The 22,351-nt window shown below is 38.1% G+C and overlaps 1 protein-coding gene across 1 annotated transcript in view; it reads right to left on the reverse strand.

Annotated features, from left to right (window-relative positions):
* LOC149244786 (Galactose mutarotase-like superfamily protein) overlaps nt 1-22,056 on the reverse strand; it is a 34,004-nt gene extending 11,948 nt beyond the window's left edge. The window contains exons 1-6 of the mRNA XM_089374999.1: nt 21,900-22,056; nt 21,618-21,740; nt 18,947-19,021; nt 17,995-18,051; nt 17,739-17,902; nt 17,470-17,604 (exon numbers count right to left, since the gene is read on the reverse strand). Coding sequence (XP_089231125.1) covers nt 17,470-17,604; nt 17,739-17,902; nt 17,995-18,051; nt 18,947-19,021; nt 21,618-21,725 — 539 coding nt within the window. The 5' untranslated portion in view covers nt 21,726-21,740; nt 21,900-22,056. The remainder of the gene's footprint in view (nt 1-17,469; nt 17,605-17,738; nt 17,903-17,994; nt 18,052-18,946; nt 19,022-21,617; nt 21,741-21,899) is intronic.
* Nucleotides 22,057-22,351: the final 295 nt, after the last annotated feature.

A 22,351-nucleotide genomic window follows, 5' to 3' on the forward strand; every position in this document is an offset into this window, starting at 1 on the left:
GGACATTTCACAAGTAAACCCATCAATCCATGGTTGCATCTGATTATTGTGGTCATGAAATAGGAAATACTTCAATGAAGATGACCCTAGCCATGTTTCCAGCTAAAGGAGGCCCAATATCTTGAGTATAATGATGAGAAGAGGAAGCAATCGTGGAGGAATGAGTTACCCCTTTCCTTGGCCTGCTTTTTCCACCCCTCTAGTGAGCCTTTTACTTTAATGAATTGTCATTCTTTCTAGCATAGCTTAGGAGGCCCAACTTACTTTATGTTTTTCCAATACCCCTTTAAAGATGTAGCATTTTATCGCTCATCGAGGTTAGGACATTCATAAGTTGCTTTGTTTTAGATGGAATATGAAATGATATGGAACTAGGTGATGACTAATGAGGGGTATAGAGCTCATGTCAGGCTTTGTCAAATTTTGTAGCTATGGTCCGTCTTCATAATTTATATTTTAGCCTTTGAAAGCTATAATGAAAATGTAAGACATGTTCTTCATGTCATTTTTATTGTTTAGCCCTTGAAATGATTAATATAAGACATGTTATTCATGCCGGTATCAAAAGAGAATTTTGAATTTTGAATTTTTGGCTCCAAACTTGTCAAGTCAACCCTCCTTCAAGTCAAGTCGGCCCTAGTGAAGAGACACCCATTTGGACAGGCAAAACACTATATATAAAGCACTCAACCTCCTCCACAAGGCACCATTCAATCTCACACAAGACACGATATATTCTAGGCATCCAAACGAAGAAGAAGGACAAAGAAGGATGAATTCATCTCCACGCATCTCTCTCTCTCTTTGACTTCACATGTGTGACTTTCTGGGCATATTCTAGGCAGCAGGGCAGAAATTTTGCACAGCTTATTCTGGGTCGCAGGGCCAAGTTTTGGGCAAATTCTAGGAGGGTGAAATTTGTCCTAGGTAGATCAAAGAGGACTAAGTTTGTTGGGCAAAAGAGCGACTTCACAAGAGGGTTGTTTGAGCAAGTTTGACCATAGCATTGTTGGTCAATTAGACCATCATAGTTGACTAACAGAATTAGGTGTATCTCTTGTTGAACTGAAGAATTTCTCTAAGGAAAAGGTTGTTGGGTTTTCCCCAAGTGGGTTTTCCCAAGGTAAATCTTGTGTTGTCTTTGTGCATTGTGATATCTATTGTCCTTATGCATTTATGGTTGAATTTATGAAGTGTAATTGCTTAATGATAAACTGGAAGTGTAATTTTTTATAAATTAGTGATTATATCTATTGCACTTGAAAAATCAACAAGCTTTTGCCTATGTTCTTATTACATCCCAACCATATTTTGCGTTCTTCATTTCCTTTATTTATGGCTTCATATGCTTTTATGTCTCTTTCAGTTGCATGAACCTCTTACGGCAAATTTTCAGGCCTTGACTTAGAGATGAAGATATAGAATGGCAATCCCAATAACCAATGACAATCAACCCAAAGAATGGAAGTGATATAAGGGAAACATAGAAGGTCGCAAGTATGCATTACCTTGGTCACATTATATCAATTGATGCCTTCTATTAATGCCCCTCCTAAAGAAAGGGCCTAAGGGGGGGTTGCACTAGACTAGGGGCAAAGGAAAATCTCCCATGTGAAGCATGGAAAGAAGGGTGCAATCAAGAGCACTCAATCATCCAGCTTGGCCAATAATTCATATTAGTATCCCCTAAACATTAAATGAAAGCATATGATTACAAGAATGATTAGTGTGCCCCCTGATAGATGACCCACCTTCCTTCAAGAAGTATGCTAGATGAGAGAGAGCATTCACTGAAGCAGAGGTGGAGAGCTCTGATGTAAAATTGTTTGTGGATCATCATAGGCTGCTAGTTGGATAGCTAACCAATGAGGAGAAAAAAAATCTCCTAGGAGTTACCCACTTTTGTTGGGTAAAAGTGACCATAAGCCTTATTGGTGATTTATCTTGCATTTAGCAAAGTCTTTCATCATTGGGTTTTGATTGGATAATTCCTAATGTTGTTCAACATCAACACATTCATTCACATTCATAGGATTGCACTCATACCTTGAAACCCATTGGCATTAGAGATGGGCTACTTTTTTTCTGGCAAGTGTTGACCTTAGTATGTGAAATTTCCACGATTGCAACTACTGGGAATTATTCTCCTAACTTATGTAGTTTATTTGTCTTTTGTAAATTAATATTATAGCAAATAATGAACAATCCACTAATAAAATAAAATAAAATATTGGAACTGAGAAATAATGCATACACACATAAAAATATGACACCGTTATTTTTAGACAAATGTCCATGGAGAAATCTCGAAGGGAAAACTAGTGAAACAAATAACGGTTTTATTATTATTCAACAATTTGAGAAATATTACAATTGCTTGTCTTTCACGGGCAAAGCTCTGGAAAATATTGATCTCCACTGGAAAAATATATTGGAGACTCACTGTCTCCCTCTGCAATTGATTTGGCCTCTCCCAGCAAACTTGCACTTCCTTGGCTACTCGCACGGCCTATTGAAATGTGCATTGTCTACCGCCGAAAATTCGTACAGCCACTGGGAACCCTTCCCAACAAGTCATCCTACCTCCTAGACTGCTCTAGGCCCACTCAATTTGCCTCCAAGTCATAGGTCCAACTCAACACTCTAAAATTAGCTCCTCTACCAATCGCACTATCAAACTGGCTATTCGCACTCGCTAAATCAGCCTCCTCTGCAGATAATTCAGCCTCCCTTTTCATGCCTCTGACACTGGAAAATTGTTAATTTTTAGACAACAATGGTATGTTCTATGCTTTTAGAGCAATTTTACTTCTATTTCTTTAGTAGCCCAATATCAATATTCAGACCAGCAATCACATCAACATGATAGTAAAATGTCGATAGAACAAAAACATAAACAGTAGAAGACAAGCCAAGACAAGAGGACACAAGATGTGGCACCAACCAAGGACAAACCCCAATGTGGGGAAACCTTTGATCAATTCTTCTTATATTCTTCAATAGTTCAGCAGAGAGAGAGCTAGTAAAATTTATAAATCTGATCATTTATGACAGCAGCAAAAGAGCCCTAACCAAAAAAGTCAATGCTGGTCAACAGGGCAGATTTGACCCTCAATTTAGCTTGGTTAAACCCAGTCAACTTCGGCCTCGAACAACAAGTCTAATCAGCGCAAAATAGTCTGAAAAATTCCAGTGAAAACTGGTCAACAAAAGTCAACCCTACAGCCAGCCTTAGTACAGTCAACATTGGTCAAAACAAAGGGAGATTGCCTCAATTTTTGTGCCCAGATCTGCGGCCTGCTAAGACAAAGATTCCTCACCCAAATCGAAGTCAAAACAGGTCAACGCAATCAAACAGCCTCCCAACAGCTCAATCAACATTGGTCAATGCAGCAAACAGAATTATGTCCTTTCCTTCGCACATGTGAGAGAGAAGACTGCCCAGAAATGCATACCCAATCAGATGAGGGGAGAGAGATGTGAGTGAACGAGTGATGTCCAAATGAGGATGAGGCATCATGAATTTATAGGCAAGCATTGAGGATGAATAGACATGATTGTGGGGCTTATGAGCCTAACAATTCATATCTTCATTTGTACATGTCAAAATCAGATGATCTTTAGATCAACCCTATACCTCTCAGAGAGAGGAATCCAAGAAAAATATCAATTGTCATAAATAAGATGACCCATGTGAAGTTTGGCCCTAGTTGCCAATTTTAACAAAAATCTCTAGTAATCTCCTCTGAAATCCGACTCCCAAATCTCTGTTGAACTCTTGTTGTTGACTCTCTCCCTAGCTTCAACTGTGCCCTTGTCAAATCACTGCAACTCAGTAGTTGAACTGCTCAAATCATACCCGATGTCTCAACTGTGTCTCTTCTCCAAACCCCATGGACTTGCTCTTCTAATCTTTTGTTGGGCAACTGTCAGGCCAGGAGTAACTCCAGTTTGGCAGAAAACTGATACGATTTATTTCATTAGGTAGCTATTGTTATATACAAAGAATGTGACTGCTCAGTTCATCTTCTGATGATTGTTCACATTCCAAATTCACCCAATCGCAGAGGATTAGGTGTCAACATTCCCCCCTTAATCTGAAGGGATGTTGGTGAGTCCAAGCATCGTTCTGAATCTTTCAAGCTTTTCTCTTCCAAGCGCTTTGGTGAAGATGTCTGCAATTTGCTCATTTGTGGAACAATGACGGAGATGGATTGTTTTGGCCTCAACATGATGTCGGATCAAATGATATTTAGTATTGATGTGCTTTGTACGATCATGGAACTTTGGGTTCTTGGCCAACTTTATTGCAGAGGTGTTGTCAATCATGAGTGGAGTTGATTGTACTTGTTTTACCTGCAAATATTCAAGAATTTTCCTGAGCCACACAATTTCTTTCGTTGTTTCAGCTGCTGCCACGTATTTTGCTTCTGTTGTGGAATCTGCTAGAACTGATTGTTTGCGTGATCTCCAAGAGACAGCTCCTGATCCAAGACTCATAGCATATCCTGAAGTAGATACCCCAGTTTCTTTGTCTCCATCGAAGTCTGAATCAGAGTATCCAATCAAGCTGAAGTCGTCCACCTGTGTATACTTGATTCCAAGGTCTTGAGTTCCCTTCAAGTACCTTAGAACTCTTTTTGCAGCAGACCAATGTCCCTCACAAGGCTTTTGCATAAACCTGGAGAGGATTCCAACAGCAAATGAAATGTCTGGTCTGGTAGTAGTGAGGAAGATGAGACTTCCTACAAGCTGTCTATACTTTGTTGCATCCTCAAATTCCTTTCCTTCAATAGATGTGAGCTTTAAGTTTTGTTCCATTGGAGTAGAAAGAGGATTGCACTCTGTCATGACAAATTTGTTTAACAAATCTCCAATGTATTTCTTTTGAGAAAGAAATATGGATTTTGGATGTTGGGTTACTTCAATGCCAAAATAGTAATGAACATAGCCCAAATCAGTCATTTCAAAACTTTTCCCCAATTCCTTCTTTATGCATGCAATGTAGCTTTCATTGTTCCCTGTCATTAAAAGATCATCTACATATACCACAAGATATACAACTGTTTTGCCAACTTTCTTGACAAATAAAGTTGCATCATCAAGATCAAAATGATTGAAGTTGAGTTTCAAAAGATGCTCAGTTAGTTTTTCATGCTAGGCTCGTGGTGCTTGTTTGAGGCCATACAAGGACTTCACAAGTTTGCATACTTTTTGTTCATGTCCTTTCACAGCAAATCCTTCAAGCTGGGACATAAAAAAATTCTCTTTTAGATCTCCATTCAAGAAGGCAGTTTTTACATCCATTTGATGGACTTTCCAACCGTTCTGAGCTGCTAGTGCAAAGAGTGTCCGGATGGTGGCCCATTTTGCTGTGGGGGCAAAAGTTTCCTCATAATCGACCCCTTCCTTCTGTGCAAAACCTTTTGCCACAAGCCTAGCTTTGTGCTTGTCAAGTGAGCCGTCAGCTTTGTACTTGTTCTTGTAGACCCACTTGCAGCCAATTGGTTTGGTTCCAAATGGAGGATCAACCAGCTTCCAAGTGCCGTTCTTTATGAGGGCATCATACTCCTTTTGCATCGCTTCTTTCCATTTATCATGAGAAGCAGCTTCTTTGAAGGAAGTTGGTTCAAAATCTGTAGACAAGTTCAATTCACAATCATAAGTAACATCCATATCAACAGTGAATTAGAGTCATCTACATCACCTCCATTTTGTCGGTTTGAATTTCTGGTTCCTGTTTTTCCAATTTCATCAGGATGAACACTTTCAAGTGTCTTTGTCAGCCACTTTGGGGGACCTTTCTGAGATGGTCCAGGCTGCTCTGTTGATTTAGTTGGGACTGAATCAAGATTGAGTCTCCCAATTCTATCAATTACATCACTTAAAGCATCATCCGTTGTTGAAGTTTCATTCGAGGGAGAGTGTTCTTCAGAAGAAGATTCCACATGTTGATCTAGTATAGGAATCCCCCCTTCAAGATGTGGAATCTGATTATCAAATTCTTGAAATGATTTCGTTTTTGCGAATCTATCCAAGCGATCAAGTTGCCGCTCAACAACATTGTCAGATTTGGATGATTCAAGAAAAATTACATCTCTAGATACAACAAACTTTTTATTTACTTCATCATAGAGGCGGTATGCTTTGGAAGTGTTTGAATACCCCAAGAAGATACACTTACGACTTCTAGCACCAAGTTTGTTTCTAGGTACCTTTGGTATCAAAGCATAATAGGTGGAACCAAAGATCCTGAGATGTTTTACCGAAGGAACATGTCCATACCACAATTCATAAGGAGTCTTGTTTCTTATAGCATTAGATGGACATCTATTCTTTATATATGCAACACATAGAACAGCGTCAGCCCAAAACATTATCTTTACATTTTTGAAGAAAAGCATGGATCGTACCATATTCAAGATTGTTCTATTCATTCTTTCAGCTACACCATTCCGTTGGGGATTATAAGGCACAGTTGTTTGATGTTTGATCCCATGTTGGCGAAGATAGTTTTCAAATTCATTTGATGTATATTCTTTTCCATTATCAGTGCGAATAGATCCAATATGAGATTGTGCATCATTTTCAATCCATTTATGAAAATTCTTGAATGTTTGAAAGGCATCAGATTTGTTCTTCAATAAATAAACCCAACACATTCTGGTGTAATCATCAATAAATGTCATGATATATTTATTTCCATTTGCAGAAGGAACACGCATTGGACCACATAAATCTGAATGAATGAGTTCAAGCTTCCTATGTGCTCTTGAATGTGAATCATGAAAAGACTGTTTGCTATGCTTTCCTAGAATGCAAGCATCACATTGCTTATGTTTCCTAGGAATTGTAGGCAAACCAGCAACACCATTTTTCTTCAATAAGCGGAGACTATCATAGTTTAAATGTCCAAATCTAGCATGCCACAATAAACTTGATGGAAGTGTACCTTCTTCATGATGAGAAATATATGAGAAATGTTGTGCATGAGCAGGGGTTCCTTGCAGTTTGAGAAGCCTTTCTTCTTCTATTCCCCTCATGACAAGTGAGTGGTCAGATGTTTTTCTTACCTCAAGCTTGCCATCAAACATATTAATGGAGTGACCTTGCTGGCGGATGTGAACCAAGGACAGCAAGTTTCTTTTGAGCTGTGGGAGATATAGAACATGATCCAGAAGAAAGTCTGGAAGACCAGGCAGTTTAAGCCTGATTGTGCCAAGCCCTGATGGCTTGATTTTTGACTGATCTGCAAAGTATACTGCTCCATCAACATTGTCAGTGAAATCTTCAAAAATATCTTTTCTATGAGTCATATGACAGGTTGCTCCTGAATCAAGCAACCAATCATTTTTCGAAGAAGCAAGTGAAGCATTAAACAAATCTTCATTTACTCCAATGTTACATTGTGCCTCAATATAGTGAGCGGATTCAGGTGCTTTACCTTTGTCTGTATCATCAGTTTTACCTTTCTGTTGGTTTCTTTTCTGCTCAATTTTGTCCCATGGTAGCTTGCATGTAGGGGCATCATGTGATCCATTTCTTTTGCAGCGAATGCAATGTAAGTCTGCCTTTTCTCCTTGAAAATGTCTGCCCCCCCTGCCTCTAAAGTATCTTCCTCTTCCTATTCGTCCACCTCTTCCTCTTGTAGAATCTTGAGCAAGATGCTTTTCTTTATGAGCAAGGCACACAGTCTCTTCAGAAGATTCAGGGGTTGTCTTCTTTCCAAAGGCTTTCTCTCTTTCAGCAAACTTTTTCACAAGAGAGTCAAAGGTTATATCTTTAAGATTTCCATTTGCTTGTAAAGACTCAAGATAATTGGAGTAGGTAGGATAGAGTGCCTTGAGAAAAGCAATAAAAGGGATATCCAGCTCAACCTTAGTGGATTTGATATCATGCATTATAGACTTTACTTCAGATGCAAGAGCAAGAGGATCATTATTTTTCAGTTCAAGAGTGAAGAGTTTAATCATGAGCTGAACAACTTCAAGTGCAGAATGTGAGTCATAGAGTTCTTTCAGCTTTTGTAAAGCTTCAAAGGCAGTTGAATATGATGAAATATGGCGACTCACCTCTTCATTTACAGATGCTGCGATTAATGCATAGGCTTTGTTGTTCTTGTTTTCCCAAATGACGAGCTCTTTGTCTGATGTAGGCTGCACTGGGTCATTGTCTGCTTCTCCAACACACACTCCTTTCCACAACTCATTGAAGATGAGGGTGTGTTTTATCATCCTAGACCATTCAGGATAGTTCTCCTTGCCAGTGAGAACTATTCCTACCATAAAGATGATTGAATGCATTCTGTAAAAAAAAACTTCTACTGATAAAAAAAAACTTCTGCTGATATACAGTGAAATTGTACTCAAAAAATTTCTTGGGAAATAACTTTGGTTGTTTAAAAATAATCAATCATTCACCGTGAGCTCTACAAAGTTGGAGCAGCAACGGCATCAACCGCGAGCTCTACAAAGTTGGAGCAACAACGGCATCAACCGCGAGCTCTACAAAGTTGGAGCAGCGACGGTATTACACTTTCAAAGTTCACTGAAAAGACTAAAAAAAATCACCATAAATCCCTTTGATTCTCTAGACTTTGAAGCCAGGAATAAAAATATGGCAGCGTTAAAGTGTTGGACAGTTTTTAAAATATGGGACAGCGTTAAAGTCGTTTTAAAGACATACTAAAAAATGCGTTGGATCACCATTGCCAATCAATATATACCATTTAATATACGGTATTCAACGCAAATGGGAATGCAAAAAAAAAATCCGCACTCAACCATATACCAGGTCATACCAAAACATATTCATCATATGCTAAACACTTTATGAAACTGTGACCACAAAGCCCTTCCGTGTGCAGTGTTACCATGAAGTTCTAGCGTCTCTTTTGTAGTGTTCCCTTTTCCTGCGACCCTCTTCCGGTAGAGGCAGGAAAACACCACGTACTTGTCAAGTGGTGACAGTAAATGCAGGTTTCAACGAAGCAGTAACAACCAGCAACACCATTTAAATGCGTTGTCCATTCAAAAAATATACCAATCGATACCCGCAGAGACCGACAGATCAGGTGCAAACTCGCGTTCTCTCCTCAATCTTGACAAGAAATGGCCTGAGGGGCAGAACTAACAGAGCAAGAAGTGTTTACCAGTAAAATAAAACCGCAGAGCGCTGTATCAGATCATAGACAAACGAGCAAAAACGCAGAGTTCAATACCATACATATACGCTGGACCATTTCAACCGCACATACAATGTTTCAAATACCATTTAAACAGCGCATACAGCGTTTCAAATACCATTTAAACAGCGCACAGCTCAATACACATTTCAGCGTCAATACACATTCAACGTTAATACCATATAGCGTTAATACTCCATTCAACGTCAATACCATACAACGTTTCAGCGTTAATACACATTCAGTTTGAATCGCTTGGAGAACTAGATTTTGACTGCAGCTGGAGAGCGTCCTTCATATTCCTTTCAATGAAAAAAATTTGAAAAATGAATACCTCTCTGCAAGAAGGCCGAAAATTGAATAACTTTGCGAGAAGTATCCGCTGGATCCGATGCTCCGCTTCCAAAGCAGGGGACAGAGGCGTTGAGGACAGCGCTCAGTGGACAGAACGACAGAGGCATTTGAGGACAGAGCTCAGGCCAGCGTACAGCCCACAGTAGCAAAAATGAAGGGAGTTACAACTATTTTTAGAACTGGCTCTCATACCATGTCAGGCCAGGAGTAACTCCAGTTTGGCAGAAAACTGATACGATTTATTTCATTAGGTAGCTATTGTTATATACAAAGAATGTGACTGCTCAGTTCATCTTTTGATGACTGTTCACATTCCAAATTCACCCAATCGCAGAGGATTAGGTGTCAACAGCAACCAACGGCCATGATCACATCTTAATCGATGGCTATGATCAGCTTGACTCTATCAATTAAAATTTCCGAAGTCCCTAGAGCAAAATCAACCTCCCTCAATTAATCAGATTTAATTAAATCTGATTAATTGAGGGAGGTTGATTTTGCTCTAGAGACTTAGGAAATATTTAATTATAGGCTAATTAATCTAATTGATGTAGTTCTGAGGATTTTCTAATGAAACCTTTTCTGGGTTTTGGAGATATCGTGTTCCTTAGCCTCATAGACACGACAGAGACTAGAGCACCTATCTATTGCTACCCCAAAAACTAACATAGTGGTCCTTGACTAGATGGTTTCTCCCATAGTCAACAATGATTTGTTATCCCATTGGGGAGATTCATACATGGTAGGGATGTATGTTGTAGGTTGTAGTTGTTTTGGCATGATTAACTTCCTTTAAATGCATCATTGAAGCTAGTTCATGCAAGGTCTTGCTATCACATAGATTTACCTTACAGATTGTACTCATACCTTAGGACCCATAAGCATTAGTGATGGGCTACTTTGTTCTAGGATTCTTAGCATCCCAAAGCCACTATTAACAATAAATTTGAGCATATAAATCCAAGTGTTAATAAACAGTACATATTCATGGATATCATTCGAGGTGAGCTCATTGTTACAAAGTTCACCATTCAACATCGATGATCTATGAGTACATTGTGGGGAGAGGATTGGTTATTCAATCCACAAACTCACCATCAAAGGTTCGTTGAGTGCCTTTCAAATTAGGCACATGATCGTGCATTTGCATGGCTTGTTTTTATAAAGGTACATATAGTAGTAGCAGATGACTGATACTTACAAATGATGTAGTGGTAGCAAATCACTGATACTTATAGATGATGCAGTAGTAGCAGATAATTGATACTTACATATTCAATGTCATATTAAGAGTATGGGAAAACGCCCAAAGGGTGTGGATCAAGGTGATTTTACAATGCCATATTTTGCATGATCTAATCATAGTTTTTGGTACCCTTTAGGGAGATATACATGAGATTCTATTTTTAAGAAAATCAGAGATGTTATTTTTAGCAATTTCTATTTTTTGCAGTTGCTATTGTAATAGTGTTTGGAGAGTGGTTGGATCGTCAATCTGATTTCATATTTGAGGACGCAGTTGGAGGATTTATTTATGGTGTGAGTTTCACTAGGTTTTAAGGCTAGGATATTTTTAGCAATACTATGTTTAGTAGGGCGACTAGACTTTTGTGTACCCAGTACAGTGAGTGGCATCAGTGTTTGATTTCAAGCCATTCTAACCATTTTGAAATTTCAAGGACTAGTTGTGTTTTGGCATGGTCAAAAGGACCTTTTTATATGATCTTAGTTGAGGAGTGATTGCCCTAGATGATCTTACATTGCTACTTGTAAAGCTTCTCCTTCCTATTATTATCCTAGCTCAACATACTATTTTAAATCCTCACTTATCTCATAATTTAAGGCTTAATCTAGGGGATCCTCTCCTTAGGAAATTCGTAGAGTCTAATTTTGGCATGAAAAATGTGCATTAAAAGAAGAAATTTGCCCCATATATCTATAGTTTCTCTTATGTGTGGTTATAACTTATTATGGAAGACAGGTGATATTTTGGAAGGATAGTTTCTTCATGCACATGATATTTTCAGTCAAAAAAAGAGTACCATATATGGAGACTACTTTTTAACTTCCCTTCTATATTCTATCTCACCTATTTTAATCTCTCATTTTTTATACATTGTACCAGTGTTGATAATATCGTCGATATTCATAAATATCGCGATATTTTCGACAAAACGAGATATTGTCAAGGAAATATGGTGATATTTTCCACTTTGAAAATATCGCGATATTTGTGAAATATCAGCGATATCTCGGCAAAATATCGCACGACGATGGTAATTATCACCGAGCAAGCTAGGCCGTGGCTACAAAACTAAAATTTTGACTTGTATTTTCTCATTTTTCTTGGAGAAGGAAGGGGAAGAGCTTTGTGGTGGTTTTCAAGAAGGGATTGAGGATCAAACAGCGATTATCATTACCCACCAAAAAAATTTTGGATCAAAGATGAATAGTGAGACAAACTTCATTTCTTCCATTAACAGGTATGTTCTTAAAAAACCCTATGTTAATGGTTTTTTTCATAGATTTAGGGTTATGCTTGCTTGCCTATTTGCCTACCAACATTTTGCTTCTTTGTTGTTTTCCATTCACTATGATTTTCATGCTCATGAGCCAATACAAGGGTTTTCTCCATATTTGGACAACATGCTTCATTTTTTTAAACTTTCTTATGCACCCTCTTATTGCCATTTTTCACTACAAATAATGTAATAAGAAAATTATTATTTTAAAATGAGGTGGTTGTTATATTTTGTGTATGGGGGTTTAATGCCAATTTTTTGTTTTCTGGTGTCCTAGATTTGAATTTTGACATTGTCCATTAATCCACTACAAATATGCCAAAGCCCTTGGACCCATTTGGGAGTATGGGGAACCTGATGGTGGGACCAATCAGGGATATCTATCATGCAAATTGTGTGGGGACAAGATGACAGGAGGGATTACGTGATTGAAATACCATCTGGCTAGACTCCTTGGACATCATGTTGGGCCTTGTATGGTTTCTAGTGCGGAGCTTATACAAAAAGCTCTTGAAGCAATTGATGAAAAAGGCAGAAAGAACAAGGCTAGACGTGCAAGTAAGATGTTCTAAGATATCTTCATCCAAGTTTGAGGCCGACCCTTCTAGATTTCTTGGTATATTGTCCTAAAGGTACCATGTTTATTAAATTAGTGGATGCATCAGCACATATAAAAGATGCAGCATTGATATGTGAGTTGTTAGATGGGTTCGCCTGAGAGATTGGTGTGCAAAATGTGGTGCAAGTCATAACAGATAATGCAGCTAATTATGTACTTGTCGGCAGGATGCTTATGGAGAGGCACTGCACAATGTTTTGGACTTCATGTGCAGCACATTATATCAATTTGTTGCTTGAGGATATGGGGAAACTCTCCTTCATCAAGGATGTGATTGATATGGCTAGGAGCATCCCCATGTTTATATATAACCATGCTTTTGTTCTTAGCCTCATGAGGAGATACATTAGAAACAAGGAGTTGCAGTGTCCTACAATCACGCGTTTTGCCACCAACTTTATTACTCTTCAGTGTTTGCTTCGATGCCAGTTTGAGTTGAAGCAAACATTTGTTTTTTATGAGTGTGTGATTGTAGATACAACAAGAGACAGGATGGGAGAGCCATTGCAAAAATGGTGTACACTAACACATTTTGGCAAGGAGTAGAAGAACTCTGCTCATATAGAGAACCTATAGTAAAGGTTTTGAGATTGGTAGATGGGGAGAAGCATGCGATGGCTTATTTGTATGAGGCCATGGATAGGGCCAAGGAGACCATTCGTGCTAATTATGCAAACAAGGGTTCTGTTAGGCTTAATAGATAGATGATGTTATGGGATGTGATTGATAGTCAATGGATAGGGACGCTTCATCAACCCATTCATGCAGCAGCACTCTTCCTCAACCCTGCATTTTCATACAAATGCAGCTTTGGTTTTGATAGCGAGGTGTAGGAAGGGCTCCATTCATGTATTCATAGGATGGCACTTGATCCCGAGCTTCATAGCAAAATCAATCATAAGATACAGTTTTATCGGGATAGTATTGGCCTATTTGGCTTTGTTGATGTTATTCGGGAAAGGACCCTCTTCATGCCACGTAAGTGACAAGTAATGACTAATTAGAATTTACTAATTTATAATTCTAGATTTTTTAAATTCAATTATGTTTTTTTTAAGTTTAATTATGCTTTAAGTTTTTGACTTTTTCTTTCTTTATTTTGTTGCAGATATTTGGCGGCGAAGCTATGGTGTAAGGGCACCAAATTTGCATAAATTCGCCATAAGAATTATGATTCAAACCTGTAGCTCTTCAGGGTATGAGCACAATTGGAGTGTATTTTAGAAAATACACTCAAAAAAGCACAACAGGTATAACTTTGAGCTTCAGCCTTCAGTTGAGCAATTACATTTATTTAAATTTTAATTTATAATCCTCAAGTGTCATGACTCGTTAGTTTTTTTGACACTCTTACAGGTTGGAGTTCTCATGCCTCAATGATTTAGTGCATGTGCATTACAATCTCTGGCTTCGAGTGAAGCAAATAGAGAAACCAATGGATCTAGATGTCATTCCCTTATACAATATTGATGTATTGTCTCAATGGAGGGTGGAGTATGAGGGGCCCATCTTGGAGGAGTCACCTACATGGTTAAAGAAGGAACCATTAGTACAGGGGCAGCAAGAGGAGGAGGAATCAAGGGAGGAGCAATAGCAGCAGAAGGAGGTGGAGGAGGAGATCGTGGGAGCGTCAGCGTCAGCACCATCTACTACAGATATAGGAGAGCACAACTCCATATTCAACGGTCATTATTTGACATTAGGTGCAAGTCAGGGCCTTCTACTACTAGGGGAAGGCCTGGCAAACAACCCATCATGTTTTCCCTTAAAAGAAGGAGAGGGCACTAATCTCAGATAGCTAGCTACTAGTTTTATTTGTTTTGCTACATATAACTCATGATGATGAGATACTTTATATATGTGACGTTATTTTGTATTGGTTCTCCACATTTAGTCCTTGATTGGACAATTATCAGGGATTAGCAAGATTTGGTATCGCCTTTGATGTATCATTTTTTACTTTACATCCACTACATCATATATATCAGTGTTTTCTTCATATTTATGTGCCAATGTGTTTATTTCATGTTGTTATTGTTTTATATGTTTAAAAATCTAAAAAAATAAAAATTAATATATTATGCATTTTTTATGTTTGTCGATATTTTCCAATATTTTGCCGATATTGCCAAAAAGATGTTTTTTAGGAGCATCGTTGATATTTTTCCAATACCAATATTATCAATGTTGCATTGTACTATGCAAGGAGAAGAAAGGAGGACTTTCTTTGGTGAGATCTGAACTCATGCTTTCTTCTTTCCCTTCTACTTTGCTTATTTCCCTATAGAAATTGAGATTAACTACTAGTGTGGAGTGCCTAGGGTGGTGGATTGGTTGTGCTAGATCGTGACTAGCGTTGTTCCATTCAGCAGAGTTGATTATAGCTTGAAGTGTATTATCCAAACTTTTCACAACCTTGTTCTACCTAAAATTTGGATAATAAAGACAGATTTTCATTGACCACTAGTACAGGTCTTTATGTTTGAAACTTCTATTTTCGTAGCATTTCACTTGTGTTTGATCTTTGATCTTCCTAGGGTTTGAGTGATAAGCTTCAAATTGTCTTCTGCCTTATTCACTTTCTCTTCTTCCGATCCCTTTGACTCCATGTTAAAACACTGGTTTATTGAAGTTTATGTTCTCGGTTTCTTGTTCACATCAAACATTAAATAACATGCATATAAGGCATATTCAAGTATGCTTCTAGGTCATTTTCATTCTATTTTAGATTTCATTTGTCGTGGAAAAATAGGAAAACTTTACATTTTTCTCAGTTCCGTGGATAAAAAATACTCGAAAGTACATAAAAACCAGTCATAAATCGGTTCTTGGTTTGCAAGAGCACTTACTATCCCTTGAGCATTTTTGTAGAAGTGTGGGGATGCAAGCCAATATCAGCAAAACAGAAGTACTGGTTTTCTCTAACAAAAGAAAACATAACCAACATGAGTTCTACTTTGACGGCAACATTCTGAAAGAAGTTGTGGATTACAAATATCTTGGAATTGACTTCAACAAAAATCTAAGCTGGAATGGTTGTAGAAAGAAAAGAACTTTGGGAGGTTGGAAAGCATTTTATGCTTTTCAAAATAGGTGTAGAGAGACAGAGTTATGGGACTAGAAAACCACTCAAACTCTTTTTGGGCTTCTAGTGATTTCGGATTCTCTATGGTTGTGAACTATGGGCCAGCAGTACATCCGACATGCAGTGGAGACAAATTGAGAAAATTCAGAAGTGTTTGATTACAAACAAATTCAAGATTAAAAGTGCAGTTCCTTATGCTATCTTGTTAAGTGAAACAGGGACTACTCCTATTGAAGCAATTGCTATGGTGCGAGTCATAAGGTATTTAAAAAAAATTGAGCAAATGGAAGAGGGTAGATGGCCTAAGGTTGTCTTTAATAACAGATTGTGCAAGAGAAAAAATATTTGGATGCAGCAAAATAACAAATAGTTTAGTAGATGGGGTATTTGCTTGAACGCGTGTCCCATAAACAGCAAACAGATAAAAGCTCTTGTTATGGAAAAGTTCCACAAGCGTACTTGGGATAAGGAGCTAGGAAGAAAGAAAAATTACTATATTTAAGTGTTTAATCCCACTCATAGTCATCAACCAAAAGCATACATAGAGGCCAATATCTCTTAGAGAGCCAAAATTCTTATTGCTAAGTTAAGGACTAATTCTCATCAATTCCGTTGTGAAACAGGGCGATGGAAAAGGCCAAAAGAAATGTGGGAGGAAAGAATATGCATTTTTTGTTCTTCCTGAAAAGTAGAAACAAAAAAACATTTCATTTTAGAATCTGAGGCCTTCAAAGACAACAGGGAAAATTATGCAGATAGGCAGCTAGCTCTTGGGATAATCTATTTAGCAAGGGGTTTGTCGAGAAGCTAGGAGCATTTATTTTGAAGCTTCACAGAAAAAGTGCCGAATACATCAAGCAGATGAAGAAACAATCTATCCCATAGGCTATCTTTACCCTCGTGGACGTTAAAATAATTTCTTTCTTCTTTATTTCTTTCTTGGATTGGTTTATGTCCAAAAATCATATTAATCCTCTGTATTGGTTTACATGCCATTTTCAGGCTCTAAACAGAGCTTACAGCTTGCATTAAATTTAATCGTTTTAAGCATAGGTTATTATCCCAATATTTCTGTGCATTTGTCCAGTTCTTAAATCATTCACTACTTGCTGTTTTTTTTCAATTTTGCCTATATATTTGTTTAGGGCTGCAAGCTGTGGGTTTAATTTGAGGGTTACTCACTGTTTATGACATCATAGTTTGGCTTCCAAAGTCATCTATGGATTCTCTCCTATGGTTAGCAACTTAGGAAGCACTAACCCTAAGTACAGGAAAAAAGCATATTGTGACAATGTACTAATTCTAGTTACCTTGGAACTGGATGGTTTCAAGTAATTATAGGCCCATATTTGAATCACACCTTTAAATATGGAATTCTGCCTCATGGAACATGAAATGCCTCACAAGGTGCTCCTCAATGGAATAATATGCATCAAAATATGTAGGATGAACTTCTAAAGCAACATCCATTATGATATCATGGTATTTTAGCCTTGGTGCCCAAATCTTCACAGCTTGTCAGAGGCTAACAACTAGGAATTCACACTTGAAGTGGGAAAACATCTATATAAGTTCAAGCTTGACAAAAGCCATCTAGCAAATGTAGAAACATCATCATATTTTGGCAGTTAGACTACCCAAACCAGTAATTTTAAACAGATTAAAAATTGATATGAAATGAAAAACTCTTCAAAGTTATTCATACCTGATATCAGACACAGAAAAGTACGTATGATAAGCAAATGTGAAAGTAAATGGCTTGCTGTCAGTATTTCTGATTCTGGAAATCAAAGTAAGATCTCCACCAGGGGCCAGAACCACACGAAGCCGAAACTCAAAACTGCATGTTCAGGAGCTTTCATTGGTCCAATAGTAAAACAAAATCAACACAAAATACCAAAATAGTCCTAAACCACGTTGTCAAACCATATTGATTTCATACACACTACAACAATCAAAACTGTTGGCTGGTACCTGTGGGGCCAAATCTTAACATCTTCGTCAGAGGGCTTAAGAATTAGATCGACTACAGCCTTGTTGTTCGATGTGTTTGTAGGAAAGGGTGGAGGGTTTTTATCAATACTCCAAAACCTATTCCTTGCAAAACCATGTTGCTCCAGTGAACCACTGCTGGCAAACTGTTACGTACAGGAGATATCAACTAACAACAAATTTTTTACTTGATTAAAATAGTCTTAAAGGAGGCAGAAAAGGAATTTTCCAGATGTACCTGAGGAAAGCAAATTGGAATCCCTCCTCTTATAGCTTTGGGTGGTTTGAATATGGCCTGCAGAAAGCACATTGCAACATGGATGTTCAGATTTAGCTTTCTCACCAAGGTGATGCCTTAGTGCAGTGAATATGTAGAATATAGGAGAGCACTTCATTCAAGGAGACCAATTGGAGACATCTATGTAACAAAAGGAGTTCCTTCGAAAAACACTCTAAATAATTCCAAAAAGAGAAAGGAATTGGGCCAGACAATTGCAATTAGGGGCAAACTGTAAACTCAAGTGGAAAACTTGCAAGTACAGTTTACGTCCTCAACCAAACTGGCACGTTAAGGCCGCTCAGTCAATATGGATTTGAACCCTATCCAAAGAGCAGTACAAAATTTTATCAATGAATGGGAGAAAAAAGATATCATGGTAAGGCTTGCTTCTCTAAAGACCAGGAATCAGTAAAAGTATGTTTGCAGAGCAAACTTTGAACATATGACCCCTAAAGTTTAGAGACACCTATCAAGAAGAGCATGCAGAGCTTCTGATCACACAGTGCAGAAAACAGCAATAATTTCACATATGCTTCAAAGTCATTATAAGAAGAGTACAACAAAAAAATTAGAATTCAGAGTGTAACCAGATACAAGTGCATTGTCAGTAAAAGTATGTTTGCAGAGCAAACTTTGAACATATGACCCCTAAAGTTTAGAGACACCTATCAAGAAGAGCATGCAGAGCTTCTCATCACACGGTGCAGAAAACAGCAATAATTTCACATATGCTTCAAAGTCATTATAAGCAGAGTACAACAAAAAAATTAGAATTCAGAGTGTAACCAGATACAAGTGCATTGTACTCTCATGTCCCAACTTTTTGACTGATTTTAATAAGTGATTCTTTGCTACTTTCTCTGACAGAAATATTCCATAAAATGCCCAGTTTCTTGTACAAATGGCATACCTTACTACTGACGAACAATAATTCTTCTCCACGATCATTCTTCCATGATGTCACATGTCCTCCAAACAGGTGTACCTGCATGATTGCAAATCATATCAAACAAGAACCTGTAGAAAATATCTCACCCTCAGTAAGACTCAGCTACCATTAATAAACTAAAACAACTACACCACAAAAAACCAAACTTATCCTTTGGCATCTTCAAGAAGAAAAAACTTCATAAAATTTGTCTCATTCCAAAGTAACGGTACTTTAAACGATAACAAAATAAATAAATAAAGGAAGTGAAAAAATTACTTGAAAAATGTGCATAAATTGATCTAAAGTTTCAAAAATGCTGTGAAGCAAACAAATTTCCCCATTCTTAGTAAACTCCTATAACATTGCGAGAACTTCTTTTAATAAGGTAACTATTATTCAACAAGTGTTCTTGTAATAAGCTAATGGACACAAGACTCTCAGAGTACTTGGTATAGGTTGCAACCCTTGGTTCTGCCATCAGACAAAACCTTTGGTTTGGATTGTCAAGAAATATATCTGAACAGAGATATTTTGGCGTGGTGATATGGCATGGTGATAGTAGGGATTTCATCTACTTAGGATTTCCGTAGAGGCATGGCAATTAGTTTTCACCAGTAAACTAGCAACAGACTGCCACTGCTGGCTGTGTTAAGCTAAACTTCAGTTTCATAGGACATATCAATCACTTGGGTTCCTAGAATATAGAAACCTAACCAGAACATGATTTGCACTAGCTGGTTAACATACCAAATTCCTAAAGAGTAAACCCTTTGATCCAAACATGTCCCATGCTGACACTGTGGCACGACTTCATATACGACAACATTTAATAGATTGACTTAGGCTGTAATCCCGGATTCCAGTTGTTCTGTTAAACTAAATTTCTACACTAGTAAATCATCTTACCGATTTGGTGAATATAACAAACTTCAACCAATAATGCCCAATATCGACATCTGCAACAATGTGCCAAGGACTTGTGTTAAAACAGATGCATTCCCTTATCAGAAAGCGGTTTTAAGCAGTGTAGTTTGAATCGGGCAAGACTCATGAGTCTGTCGAGACTTGTCAAGTCTTCTCCGGGCAAGACTCATGAGTCTTGTCGAGACTTGTCAAGTCTTCTCTGGCCCCAGCGCTTGCCATCTAACTTACTAGGAAATGTGCCACTCACCAAACTCGCCACTGACTAACCATACTTGCCACAAACTTGCCATATATTTTGTGCACAGAATTTACTATTTAGACGTTTTTTTTATTTGCCGAATCTTTCCTAACTCTTGCCGAGTCCCACTCATTCGTCTTGCTGAGTCAAGTGTAACAACACTGGTCTTAAGACGACTCCACAAAGATTGATCATTGAACATTCTATCGATGACTCTAATCCAACTCAACAACTGGCCTTGGCATGTGTAGCAAATCTTTTTCGCCATCTGGAACTAGTTTAAGTCGTAGATTTGTAACCCACTATAGGCATACGTGTCAGCAGTCACTACTTCAGGCTGGATAGACATGGTAATACCTAACTAGATTTCAGCAATAACATCCCAGTGACTCATTTGGCTAATAAAACTTGATCATGATCCGTGCCAGCATGTCATTGTTAAGTTCTCACAATAATGATGTCAAACTCGATTCCAGAGCTACCACGCTATGAAATGCTTGGCAACTACTCGAACTAGCACAGACTCGTCTAACTCCATGTCGGATATGCACCTTGAGGTTGTCAAGCTTAAGATCACATATTTTGAGCTCCGATTGATGATATTCGCTATTTGTGCATGGCTGTGACACAAAGGTATGCATCCTTCAATTTCACAACCTCAGGTGTGCATCAGATGCAGATGTAGCCGGTCTGTACCGGTACCCATATGCAATGCACTACATACACCGTTTGGATTCAATTTGCAACTAGCAGACACAAAAATACGCGAAAAACTGATGGGTTCCCCAGCAATCCCACCCAACCAAAAACTTAAAACCGTTCATAATTTGTACCATATTTAGATAAATCAGGACTTTCTATAGCTAATTTAACACAACTTGACCTAGATCAAAATCTGCATCAATATTTTAAAGGGTTGATTCCATGAATTGGTTCCGCCTATCTGGATTTCAGTGTAAGCATTATGTACCAACAATTTTGCAACCAATTTCACCAATCATATGCCATGTTGATATTGTTAATAAAACCTAACCCATATCATGATCTGCACCAATGCATTAAAAGACAGATAGTGGGTACCTTCATCTTGATCTAAAGATGTCAGAAAGATGACAAAACTAATCATAGTGGGTACTTTGCCGAAAACCCCCGTTTGGCGTTTGGTTTTATGATTAAGGATCCATATACATGTATAAAAGGATTCAAGTTCTGAGTTCAAAGTGAATTGCCTCGACTAAATTTCAGTATCAGCCTACCAGCATACCATGTGAAACAGACAAAGATTAAAAAACCCCATACCAGACCATGATCTGCATCAGATTTCAAGATGACCGAATTATAAAGACCGTAAATATGCTTATTGTGATGAAACTAAGGAAATTGAACTAAAGACCGCCTTTTCTAACAACAAAAGCAGCTAATTCGACCACAAGACCGAACCCATTACTAAACATAATCAAAGAATGACACGGCAAACACTTATCCAACCTGAGCAGAGGCTCCACGGGGTTCCTTGAGTACAAGTTTTTCAAGTCCATTGGCGTCCTTCTGCATCTCCACAGAAACCTTCTGGTCCGACATCGTCAAATTGCCCATTCCCAAGCCCTCAGCCTAATTGCAAATTAATAGACAGATATATATATTAAAACAAAAGGAACAGATGTAGCCGGATATACACACAATGAGTATATGAAGTACACATACACAATGAGCATATATCAAGATTCAAAAATTTAAACGCTAATACAAAATTTTCGCCGGTGAGCTTACCTGCTCAACAACACACAGCGCAGCGCCTCCCAAGATTGGACGATCGATGAAGATAAGATATTAAAAAAAAAATCCAGCCAGTTACTCCTACCACGGGCCGTTTATATAGGCGCTGCAGCCACCTTAGCCATAACGACATTCGAACCTCTGACCTCTTTGAGAAGACAAATCGGCATGCACAAACAGACAAAAGGAGTAGTGTAGATCGTGGGACCCGCATAACAGAAAATCCTATTCCCCGTTCAATGACTTTCGATGAATTTGACAGAAATGCTCCCCATTTAGACTTGGGGCCGCTGACGGATAAACTTTCCGTCAAAAGACGTGTTCAGAGGACAACGAACTTTATGTGGCAGTTGAGCAGTCAATTTTTCCCTGTTTCTTTTAATGTATTTATTTTTATAATATTTAATCATAAAAGAGATGACACTGAATTTTAATGTATATTTAAT

The sequence above is a fragment of the Pinus tabuliformis genome, chromosome 8 (assembly GCF_031772625.1).
Source record: "Pinus tabuliformis cultivar Carrire ecotype Pingquan chromosome 8, CPIR1, whole genome shotgun sequence".
Taxonomy (NCBI): domain Eukaryota; kingdom Viridiplantae; phylum Streptophyta; class Pinopsida; order Pinales; family Pinaceae; genus Pinus; species Pinus tabuliformis.